General features: G+C 44.2%; 1 protein-coding gene across 2 annotated transcripts in view; it reads right to left on the reverse strand.

Moving 5' to 3' along the window:
• LOC139274972 (dedicator of cytokinesis protein 9-like) overlaps positions 1 to 12,536 on the reverse strand; it is a 455,604-nt gene extending 443,068 nt beyond the window's left edge. For both annotated transcript variants that reach the window (XM_070891774.1, XM_070891771.1), the window contains exon 1: positions 12,219 to 12,536. In XM_070891774.1, coding sequence (XP_070747875.1) covers positions 12,219 to 12,323 — 105 coding nt within the window. In that variant the 5' untranslated portion in view covers positions 12,324 to 12,536. The remainder of the gene's footprint in view (positions 1 to 12,218) is intronic.
• Positions 12,537 to 13,172: the final 636 nt, after the last annotated feature.

The following is a 13,172-nucleotide window of genomic DNA, read 5'->3' on the forward strand; positions in this document are numbered from 1 at the left end:
GTACCCTGTACACCCAAGTCCAAGTCAGTTTAAGCAGTGGTCCTAGAACCAAGTCCCGGGGCAACATTCACTGTATTGCTTCCTCCAGTCCGAAAAACAACCATTCACCACTACTGTCTGTTTCCTGTCACTTCACCAATTCCGTATCCATGCTGCCACTGTCCCTTTTATTCCATGGGCTTCAACTTTGCTGGTAAGCAAAGCACTGTATGTTGCACTTTATCAAACACCTTTTGGAAATCCATATACATCACATCAACCGCGTTGCTCTCATCAACCATCTCTGTTACCTCAGTAAAAAAACTGCATCAAGTTATTTTTTGATTGCAGTTTTCAGAAAGTTGAAATGTAAATAATGTGTGACGATAAATATTTATGCCTAGTGCATAACCATTTGTGGAGAATTTAAAAACTGTCAGAATACGGATACCTGTTATTGTTGATATATGGCCTCGTTTGACAGCTTAGAAGGAAACTCGGCTCTTGTTCCGAGGTTCACAAGGACGAAGAGAAGCACTTCATCCGTTTCCTGCATTACTTTCTGCTCTTTTACATTTGCATCTAATGCCATTCCGCAGCAGACACCAGACAGAAGCTGAGCTGACAAACTCAGCAACACCTTGCACAAACAATGTGAAACTAAACAGAAGCTCGAGGAACAGCACGTCATCTTTCAGTCAGGCACTTTCCGGCCTAGTGTCAGCCGTGGCTCAGTGGGTAGCACTCTCGTCTCCAACTCCACTCCAGGGACTTGAGCACAAAATCTTGGCTGACACTCCAATGTAGCACTGAGGGAGCGCTGCACTGTCGGAGGTGCTGTCCTTCGGATGAGACGTTAAACCGAGGCCCCTTCTGCTCGCTCAGGTGGATGTAAAAGATCCCATGGCACTATTTCGAAGAAGAGCAGGGGAGTTATCCCCGGTGTCCTGGCCAATATTTATCCCTCAATCAACATAACAAAAAAAAAACAATTTATCTGGCCATCATCACATTGCTGTCTGTGGGAGCTTGTTGTGCGCAAATTGGATGACGCGTCTCCCACATTAAAATAATGACTTATTTTTTCTTAAGTGGTGCCTCGCATCGAGGATAACTTGCTTCCACACCAAAAAGGGATGTTTACAGGTGTTTCAATGAAGGACCTAATATCCCAGGTCCTGAACTACATATGGAACGGTGGAAGATGCCTGTGCGTGGATTTTTTTTAACGTGTGATGGCTGTTACACACCAGCCACCACACGGGCTTGACAGAGCTAGGTCTTGGTCTAGTGGCAAGGATTACCCAAGATGACTGGAGACCAGCTCTGCTGCACGGACCTAGTGCGCACACATATCGCAGTGTGGGCTGGCCCCTGGGCCCTCGAAGTACTTCATTGACTGTAAAGTGCTTTGAGACGTCCGGTGGTCATGAAAGGCGCTATATAAATGCAAGTATTTCTTTCTTTGTCTTTCCTGAAGCTCAACAGTTTCAGACCATAACCACTGCTCCCATTTTTCCAGATAGCAGTTGCTGGTAATGATTCTGCAATTTCCATTTACACCTCCTCTCGACCCATCTTTTGTTTCCTTACTTGTCCCATTATAATCTGCTTTTGCCTTGCACCATCATCCCTTTTGTCTTTTAATCTCTCCTGCCTTCCACCCTATCACAGACCTTCCCTTTTGTTCTTTCCTCCCCCCTTTCCCTGCCCCTACACTTGCTTAAGCACCTCGAGTCTCATCGCCAAGAGCATACAGAAATCAAGCGCAGGCAACGGAAAGAGCGTGCGGCAAATCTGTCCCACTCATCCCTTCCCTCAACAACTATCTGTCCCACCTGGACAGGGACCGTGGCTCTCGTATTGAACTGTTCAGCCATCTAACGACTCATTTTATGAGTGGAAGCAAGTCTTCCTCGATTCTGAGGGACTGCCTATGATGATGACTTGCTTAAAACCGGTTACATCTCTAACTTCCTCCATTTTGATGAAACGTCATTGACCTACAGTGTTAACTCGATTTCTCTCTCTACTGATGCTGTCTGTCCTGCTGAGTGTTTCCAGCATTTCTGTTTCGACATTTTTTAATTTTTTTTTTAGTGTCTCTCTGCTGCCATGGGAAGGCACCAGGCAGTTTATATTTCTAACTATACCACAACAACAACATCATCATCATCATAGACAGTCCCTCGGAATCGAGGAAGACTTGCTTCCACTCTTAGCAGGAGGTGGCTGTACAGTCCAATACGAGAACCACGGTCTATGTCACAGGTCGGACAGATAGTCGTTGAGGGAAAGGGTGGATGGGGCTGGTTTGCCGCACGCTCCTTCCGCTGCCTGCGCTTGTTTTCTGCATGCTCTCGGCGACGATACTCGAGGAGCTCAGCGCCCTCTCGAATGCACTTCCTCCACTTAGGGCGGTCTATGGCCAAGGAGTCCCAGGTGTCAGTGGGGATGTCGCACTTTATCAGGGTGGCTTTGAGAGTGTCCTCGTAACATTTCCTCTGTCCGCCTTTGGCTCGTTTGCCATGGACGAGTTCCGAGTAGAGCGCTTGCTTTGGGAGTCTCGTGTCTGGCATGTGGAACAACAACATGCATTTATATAGCGCCTTTAACATAGTAAAACTTCCCAAGGCGCTTCACAGGAGCCGAGCCACATAAGTAGAAATCAGGTGACCAAAAGCTTGATCAAAGAGTCTTAAGGAGTGTCTCTGAGGAGAGAGAGAGAGGCGGAGAGGTCTAGGGAGGGAATTCCAGAGCTTATGGCCCAGGCAGCTGAAGGCCCCAGGCAGCTGAAGGCACGGCCACCAATGGTGGAGCAATGGTAATCGAGGGAATGCACAAGAGGCCAGAATTGGAAAGCAGAGATCTCGGAGGGTTATCGGGCTGGAGGAAGTTAGAGAGATATGGCGAGGCGGGGCCATGGAGGAATTTGAACACAAGGATGAGAATCTTAAAGTTGAGGCATTGCCTGACCAGGAGCCAATGTAGGTCAGCGAGCACAGGAGGTGATGGATGAACGGGACTCGGTGCGAGTTAGGACACGGGACAGCAGAGTTTTGGATGAGCTCAAGTTTATAGAGGGTGGAAGGTGGGAGGCCAGCCAGAAGAGCATGGGAATATACCAGACGGAGAGCGAAGTAATAATTTGCCATCAGCTGCAGTTTCACAATATAAAATCACCTCAAGGTTACTGAAATGAATGGAGTTTGCCCACTCCCTCCTCCATGGCAACACTGCAAAGACACGGATGGACTGTTTCGCTTTCAGTGTGACCGGAACGATTGTTAACAGGCTGCAAATGGTCCCTTTATACCATAGGGTTGGCTCAGATAGCACAAGCCCTATTGATAACAACAATGCAGGGTTAATGACAAGGGCCGTATAGCATCAGAGGCAACAATAGCCTTCGACAACAGGATGTCCATTCACTGAATCTAACCCAAATCGCAGTCAGCAGTAAATGTAACAGCAATGTGCACCGGGATAAAGTCAACTAGGCCACCACTTTCCTGTCAGCTGGCCCATATAGATCCCAGGAGGGTTGTCATTCCCAACCCCCCCCCAGGATTGTCCTGGAGCCTCCAAGAATTGAAGATTAATCTCCTGGACACTGCTGCGAGCAGGAGAAAAATCATAAAAGACTTGCATTTATGTCGCACCTTTCATGACCACCAGACATTCCAAAGTGCTTCACAGCCAATGAAGTACTTTTGAAGTGCAGTCACTGTCATAATGTGGGGAAACATGGCAGCCAATTTGCGCACAGCAAGCTCCATCAAACAGCAATGTGATAGACACCAGATAATCTGTTTTAGTGATGTTGGTTGGGAGATAAATATATGACCAGAACATCAAGGATAATTCCCCTGCTCTTTTTCCAATTGTGCCACTGGATCTTTTACGTCCTCCCGAGAGGGCAGACAGGACCTTGGTTTAACGTCTCACCCCAAAGACGGCACCTCCGACAGTGCAGCACTCCCTCAGTACTGAACTGCCCACATTGGCTTGTATCCCAGATACAGTCCTAAATACTTCATACCGATTTGAATAACCTAAACATTTGCCAAAGGGTCTTGTAAACTTTTTAACCATCTCTAAAGTATGAGAAATATCATTAATTGATCGAGACCGGTTCTGTACGACAAATTGTCAATAAAACACTTTCTGCAGAAAATTTAATGCAATAATAACCAATTAATCAACCCTTAATATGTTTCATGCAAGCTTTTGAAGAGTCTGAGTGTGATTACCCAGCTCTGTATTGAACAGTTGCTTCGAATGCCCTGAGCTATGTATGCGCCCATAATTATTGGGGGTGAAAATAAAAAGTTTTCTTCATCAAAGACTGTCAGAGGCTTTTTTATTCCATTTCAGGAAAGCTGGTGCGTAAACACAGCTGTTCCTACCCAAAATAAATACCAACTTGTATTTATACAGTGCCTTTAAAGTAGTGAATTGTCCCAAGGCACTCACATCATAGTAAGTGTTACCCTACCTGGAAGACCATTCCAGATATTATCAGTACAGGTCAAGTCTACTGCGTTGGAACAGAGCACTTAAGACGCAATGCAATTGATAATTTCCAAACTGTGATTGATGATTTTTGTTGAGCAAGGGTATTCAGGATTAGGGAACCAAGGCAGGCAATTGGAGTTAATCACCTCCAGCCCTACAACACCCCACTCCCCACCACCCCCACCCCCGCCCAGAGATGTCTGCGCTCCTGTAATTCTTCCCTCTTGAGCATCCTTGATCATAATCGCTCAGCCATTGGTGGCGTGCCTTCTGTTACCTAGGCCCTAAGCTCTGGAATTCCCTCCCTAAACCTCTCTACCCTCCTTCAAGACGCTCCTTAAATTCTACCTCTTTGACCAAGCTTTTGGTCACCTGCCCTCATTTTTCCTTATGCGGTTTGGTGTCAAATTTGTTGTCTCATAATACTCCTGTGAAGCACCTTGGAATGTTTCACTAAGTTAAAGGCGCTTTATAAATACAAGTAACTGTTGATGTTGTTCAGATACAGATCAGCCATGAATCTCAATGAATGATACTGAATGGCCTCCTCCTGTCCCTAATTTTATCGTATTGTATTTTTAACGCGGGTTTTGATCAGTATTCAAAACACTTCATCGTCCTTTCAGATACCAAGTTTAATATTTTAATTTATTTAATTTAAAGATGCACCCTTAGAACCAGCTAAGAAAAAGACTGACCTTGTAGCTCTGTAAATTTCCCATCTCGGATATCACACTTTTGATTGCCAATTGGCTCTTCAAACGTGCAATCAATTCACACTTGCACACAATGTTGGCCATTTCTCAAGAGTGAGAAAGTACAAGCTGTACACATTATCATGGCTGTCCAAGCAATATATGTATAGGGTCCTCTTCATTGGTTTTAAATATTCCCTAGGCACTGAATGTTTCAATATAAAACTGGCACACTTCTAATCCTTGAATGTTCTGTTACTCTTCAGGATTTGCAATTAGTAAACTACTTACATTTTAAATCCCAAAGTCAAGCACAGATGAAGAGGTGATTCAGCCCATACTTCCACAGAAGGCTACATCAAACTAAAAAGAAAAACATGCATTCATATAGCGCCTTCCAAATCCACCGGACATCTCAAAGCGCTTTACAGCCAATGAGTTTTTCTGATATGGGAAACGCGGCAGCCAATTTGCGCACAGCAAGCTCCCACAAACAGCAATGTGATAATAACCAGACAATCTGTTTTCGTTATGTTGATTGAGGGATAAATATTGGTCACCGGGGATACCTCCCTTGCTCTCCTTCGAAATAGTGCCATGGGATCTTTTACGTCCACCTGAGAGAGAGCAGACGTTTAACGTCTGATCCGAAAAACAGCACCTCCGACAGTGCAGCACCCCCTCAGCACTGCACTGGAGTGTCAGCCTAGACTTAGGTGCTCATGTCCATAGAGTGGGATTTGCGCTCACAACCTCTGACTCAGAGGCGAGTGTGCTACCCACTGAGCCACAGCTGACACGGTGCAACAAAACCTTGCATTTATATAGCCCCTGTAATGTAGCAAAACATCCAATGTCACTTTACATCAGAGCATTCATGTGTTACCCTATCTAGAAGATAATTCCAGGTATTAGTATCAGTATCAGTATGTGTGTCCCTGAAGTGCTTGAAGGGGAAATTTGCAGGGCTGTGGGGAAAGGTGACTAATTAGATAGCTCTTTCAAAGAGCCAGCATTGGTATGATGGGCCAAATGGCCTCCTTCTGTGCTATATCATTCTATGATTCTATGTGTGTGAAGAAATGTTTCCTGGCTTCTCTCTTGCCTTACAGCAGTTGGTATCCTCCAGAATTGATTAATGGCAAGATTATTCCGAAGCAAAACATTTCTATTTTATTCATACTTCTTATACCAGAGTTTGTTTTGTTTACATCAGTCAGAACTTGACTCTAGTAAGCTTTTGTGAAGTTTATAAATGTTGCACTTTAAATTGGGGGTGGGGGGGGTGAAATTCCCCAACACCAATCGCGGAGAAGGGTACAGATGATATCAAACATCATTTAAACCTCTTACTGAGACGCTTGTTTGGTAACCTTTCCATGTACCCAGAAATATCGTATTTACTGTGGACTAGTTGGAGCAGGCAGCATTGCAGAGCGAGGACATAATGTTCATACTGAATGCTTTACAATTTTGTCACAATCAGTGAGCGGTCACCAAAATCTTTCCTGGAACAAGCAACAAAACAGTTACAAACCAACGCACAAAACCGACAGGCTGGGAAAGACCAGCTGCTTCAACAAGCCTGCCCCACACCATGATGGCCGGAGCATCGTGACTAGATACTTCCGACCTCCCCCGCAGCCATGGAATCTCCTGGGAGAGGCAAAAAAAACAACACAGGGCCAATAAAGGAACAAAAACTCTGGAAAATGTCTCTCTCACCCCCTCAGGTGATCGAAACCAGTCTGTGTGATCACACAGACCAATCCATCTATAAATCCACTGACTGACCTTCTATACAATGTCAGCTGTGGCTCAGTGGGTAGCACTTTCACATCTGAGTCCGAAGGTTGTGGGTTCAAGTCCAAGGACTTGAGCACAATAAAACCTAGGTTGACACTCCAGTGCAGTGCTGAGGGAGGGAGCACTGCACTGTCGGAGGTGCTGTCTTTCAAATGACACATTAAACCGAGGTCCCGTCTGCTCTCTCAGGTGGACGCAAAAGATCCCATGGCACTATTTCGAAGAACAGCAGGGGAATTATCCCTGGTGTCCTGGCCAATATTTATCCCTCAATCAACATCACTAAAACAGATTGTCTGGTCATTATCACATTGCTGTTTGTGGGAGCTTGCTGTGCGCAAATTGGCTGCCGCATTTCCCACGTAACTGCACTCCAAAAGCACTTAATTGGCTGTAAAGCACTTTGAGATGTCCGGTGGTCATGAAAGGCACTATATAAATGCATGTCTTTCTTTTTTGGAGCCAGTCCAGCTCCCTCTTGAAGGCAATGCAGAGTCAGCACCCAGCACCCAGCACCCAGTCAACAATGTGCCCCAGAGGCTCAGTACTCACTGTATTATATTATATTGCATCACAATATTTCCCTGTAAATACCTAGCAATTGAATTAGCATTGATTCTAATGCAACACAATTACAAAACTGCCAATTCAAAATAAACAGCAAGATAATCATCGCTGGAGTCAACTTGCTCCAAATTGAGAATGCCACAAAAAAACATTGTTATTTAAAACACTGGCACCGGATGTTTATAATTACGACCTCATCAAATATCATGGTCCACAGAATAAGGGAATATCTGATTTTTGTAGTGCTTGCAATCTTTTTAAGATACAGGTGATATTCTTTACGAATGTCACTTGTGATTTTGTTTCCTCCACTCACTTTTCATAATATTTTTTAATATAAATTGAAGTAAATTGACTGGAGCAATTGAATCTTGTTTATTTTGAATTGGCAGTTCTGTAATTGTGTTGAAGAAGATTACATACTAACTCAACTGCTGGGTATGTACTTGGGAATACTGTGACTAATAATTCAGGATCTTATAGGGAGCCTCAATGTATATGTCAAATTAAAGTAAATATGTAAATATTGTCCTGATTCTGTAGTAGACTTGGATCATTTGTTGCGAAGTAATTTGTTTGGAATCATTTTGCCTTAACAGCCTTTGGAACACGGGTCTCTACAGCTTGAAAACATAGTTGTTTTAATAGGGTAAGATGAAGAGGGGTGAGAGGAGGCTGGTGTGGAGCATAGACCTGTTGAGCCGAATGGCCGGTTTCTGTGCTGTACATTCTATGTAACATTTTATTTCCAAAATGCTAATATGCACATTAGATCCAAATCGATCATACATTAAGCAGACATGAATCGGTTCAAATGCAGGCAGGATAAACAATCACTTCATCTTTCTTTATACAAATACAAGCCAATGAGGGCCACAACACTGCCAGTTAGTTACAGTAGGTTCCCAATCTCAAAATACCCTTTCAAAGGAGAAACTGTTTCCAGTGGCAGGAGGGTCAGTAACCAGAGGACACAGATTTAAGGTAATTGGCAAAAAAAAGCCAGGTGAGAGATGAGGAGAAATGTTTTCATGCGGCGAGTTGTTGTGATCTGGAGTGCGCTGCCTGAAAGGGCGGTGTAAGCAGATTCACTAGTAACTTTCAAAAGGGAATTGGATAAATATTTGAAAAGAAAAAATTTGTAGGGCCGTGGGGAAAGAGCAGGGGGAGTGGGAGCTCTTTCAGAGAGAATGTATATGCACGATGGACCAAATAGCCTCCTTCTGTGCTGTATCATTCTGTAATTAATTGGATTATTAATTATAAACAATGAAAAACATAAGCAATAGGAGCAGGAGTAGGCCATTTGGCTCCTCAAACCTGTTCCATCATTCAATAAGATCATGGCTGATCTTCTGCCTCAACACTTTCCTGCCCTATCGCCATATCCCTTGATCCCTCCGAAAATCTGTCGATCTCAGCCTTGAATATACTCAACAATGAGCATCCACAGCCCTCAGTACAGCATTCCAAAGATTCACCACCTCAAGTGAAGAATTTTCTCATCTCAGTCCTAAAAGACTGACCCCTTATCCTGAGACTGTGCCCTATAGACTCTCCAGCCAGGGGAAACAACATCTCAGCATCTACCCTGTCAAGCCCTCTGAGAATTTTATACGTTTCAATTAGATCACCTCATTCTTCTAAACACTGGAGAAAAAAGGCCCAATCTCTCCTCATTGGACAGCCCTGTATTGAAGTTAAAAGTTCATGATATAAAATAATAAAGTGTGTTGCTCTTATTTGCAAACATACCATCATCATCATCATAAGCAGTCCCTCGAAATCGGGAAAGACTTGCTTCCTAGGTGACTGAACAGTTCAATATGGGAATTATAGTCTCTGTCACAGGTGGGACAGACAGTCGTTCAAGGAAAGGGTGGGTGGGGAGTCTGGTTTGCCGCACACTCCTTCCGCTGCCTGCGCTTGCTTTCTGCATGCTCTCGGCGACGAGACATATGAGACGGAGAGGAGATGCAAACATACCAGACTTGCAATCACCTTCAGAAGAATGAAAGATTCATACACTGATGCGTATCGAAAACATCAGCTGAGTTACAGAAGCATTTTGTTCAAGTAAAGTTTGGAACTCACCATTATTTCAATTCTTTAGTTCACCATTTCCAGCTGAATCTTAAAATGGGAGTTGCTATGAATTCTGAAATGCTGTGCATGGCTGCTAATCATTTCAGTTTTATTATCTTTGCGTTAAACAGAACTTGCGGACAGTGAAAGAACTATCACTAAACCTCTCCACCGCGCTCTCCTACTTCAAGACGCCCCTTAAAACCTCTCTCTTTGACCAACCTAGTTTCTCCTTATGTGCCTGCGTCAATTTTTATCTGCCAATGCTTCCATGAAGCTTCTTGGGGCGTTTTACTACATTAAAAGGCTATATAAATGCAAGTTGTTGCATGTACATCGATTATTCTTGAAATATTACCATATATATTCTTGAAAAATTGGACCATAGAAACATAGAAAATAGGTGCAGGAGTAGGCCATTCGGCCTTTCTAGCCTGCACCGTCATTCAATGAGTTCATGGCTGAACATGCAACTTCAGTACCCCATTCCTGTTTTCTTGCCATACCCCTTGATCCCCCTAGTAGTAAGGACTTCACCTAACTCCTTTTTGAATATATACAGAATGTCTACCATATACAGTAGACACCTCAAATCGCTGGAGAAATACCACCAACGATGTCTCTGCAAGATCCTGCAAAACTCCTGGGAGGACAGACGCACCAATGTTAGTGTCCTCGATCAGGCCAACATCCCCAGCATCGAAGCACTGATCACACTCGACCAGCTCCGTTGGGTGGGCCACATTGTTCGCATGCCGGACACAAGACTCCCAAAGCAAACGCCCTACTCGGAACTCCTACACGGCAAGCGATTCCCTGGTGGGCAGAGGAAACATTTCAAGGACACCCTCAAAGCCTCCTTGATAAAGTGCAACATCCCCACCGATACCTGGGAATCCCTGGCCTAAGACTACCTATCCTAAGTGGAGGAAGAGCATCCAGGAGGGCGCTGAGCACCTCGAGTCTCGTCACTGAAATGCAGAAATCAAGTGCAGACAGCGGAATGAGCGTGCGGCAAACCAGACTCCCCACCACCCTTTCCTTCAATGACTGTCTGCCCCACCTGTGACAGAGATAATTCCCATATTGGACTGTACGGTCACCTGAGAACTCACTTTTAGAATGGAAGCAAGTCTTCCTCGCTTTCTAAGTTACTGCATATGATGATTCTTGAAATAGACTACTGCAAAATTGGGCATTTTAGAAAAATGATTTTGTCTACAAATACTATAAAATACAGTTTTCAAAACTACTCAAAGCGCCCAGCTTTTAAATGCAAGTAACTTGCAAAAGAATTAAGGGTACCTTAAACCAACTTTTGTCAGAAGTGTTGCTTAGTTGAGAGATGAACTGTAACTTTCACATATAGTTAAACATCAAATCAATGGACAAAAATAGATCACCTTAATCAGGAAACCATTTCGCTTGTAAAACCCAGTAGGCTGCACGAACAAACAGGCTTAACAGCATCTCCACCTCGCCCCTTACAAAAGGGGAGATGAGAAGACATTTTTTTTTAAACGCAAATAATGATCTGGAATGCACTGCCTGAAAGGGTGATGGAAGCTGATTCAATAGTAACATTCAAAAGGCAATTGGATAAATACTTGAAAAAGAAACATTTGCAGAGCTATGGGGAAGGAACAGAGGAGTGGGACTAATTGGATAGCTCTTTCAAAGAGCCAGCACAGGCACAATGGGCCTAATGGCCTCTTTCTGTGCTGTATGATTCATTATAACAACCACGTAAAAGGGGATGCAATTTTCCTTTTTACACTCATTTAAGACAATTAAGCAAATGCAAATCATCACAAAACTAAAAAATTGATTTAAAATGTGATAATTAACAAAAACATGAATAAACCAACAAAATTTAAAATAAAGTCATTTACTGTTCATGCACACAGTGATATATACACACACATATATATATTTTCATTATAATGTGCTTATAAACGAGTGAGTCATATATATATATATATATATATAAATATCGTATATGTATGGCATATATAATATATGGATAGATAATGACACACAGACAAGCAGACATATATACAGGCGCACACGCACATATACAGGCACACACAAAGAGACACATACAGACATATACAAACACACAGACACGCTCTCCCACACACATACATGCTCTCACACACACACATATGCTCACACATACACAGATATGCTCACACACACATACATGCTCTCACACACACATACATATGCTCACACATACATAGATATGCTCACACACACACATATACATATGCTCACACACACACATATGCAGGCACACAGACAACATATATACACTGACATGTATATAAAGAGATACACACACACACTTGCACTCTGACCGTCTGCGGGAGGAGTGCAATGAGCAAGCTCTCTCTCTCCCAGCTCCGAGGTTGCAGAGCCTGGTTACTGTGAGCTACATTGTAACCAGGCCCCAAGCGGTGATAATGGAAAGGATAGAGAGACAGAGCGAGAGGGACGGGCGGCGCTCCCGCTGCCTGGCTCCCCTCTCCCCGGGAGGAGCAGCAGCGAGGGGGGGCGATGACTCACCATGAAGACGGAGGTCCTGACCACCTCGGAGACACTCTGCCGGAGCTCGGCCGCCGTGCCCGGCTTGCTCAAACCCCTGGTAAACCTCCGTGTTTCCTGAGCCATGACTGGGGCTCTCCCAACATAACCTCAGCCCCCCCTCGGGGGTCAGGGAGATTCGGGACCTTCCACACTTCTGCCCCCAGCTTCCTGAGATCCTCAGGCGAGGTTCACATGCGCCTCGACCCAATTCCTGCTCCTTCTCCTGAATGCTCCTTCTCTTGGCTGCCTTTGAGCGCTGGGAATGTCCTCAATGGGGCAGTGGGACTGAGGATGGTTTATTTTTTTTTAAATTAGAACAAAAAAGATAGTCAGAACAAGCTCTCCCGGTGTCACTCGTGTGGTCTACAGTCCCAGAGGAGAGGAAAGACTGATGAACTCGATAGCACAGAGGTTGCTGCGTAAGCTGCACCGCCCTCTCTCTCTCTCTCTCACACCATCTACTGCCTGCACCCCAGGTGAAAGTACGAAGAAAACACAATAGCTAGTCCACCCTCTGCCCAGATCATTCAAAATGAAAGTTATGCACAAAAAAAAATAATTCCCAGATCTTCAAAAACATAACTCCCAACTATCTTTCTGGACTCAGAATTAATCCTGCTGCAGCTGTTTGCTTTGCACATCGCAGCAGCTTGTACTGCAACTTCTAGTTGAAAGAAAGACTTACATTTATATTTCATGGAATTCTACTGCACAGAAAGAGGCCATTCGGCCCATCGTGCCTGTGCCGGCTCTTTGAAAGAGCTATCCAATTAGCCCCACACCCCCTGCTCTTTCCCCATAGCCCTGCAAATTTCTCCTTTTCAAGTAATTATCCAATTCCATTTTGAAAGTTGCTGTTTAATCTGCTTCCACCGCCCTTTCAGGCAGTGCATTCCAGATCATAACAACTCGCTGCATAAAAACATTCTCCAA

The sequence above is a fragment of the Pristiophorus japonicus genome, chromosome 10, assembly GCF_044704955.1.
Source record: "Pristiophorus japonicus isolate sPriJap1 chromosome 10, sPriJap1.hap1, whole genome shotgun sequence".
Lineage (NCBI taxonomy): Eukaryota > Metazoa > Chordata > Chondrichthyes > Pristiophoridae > Pristiophorus > Pristiophorus japonicus.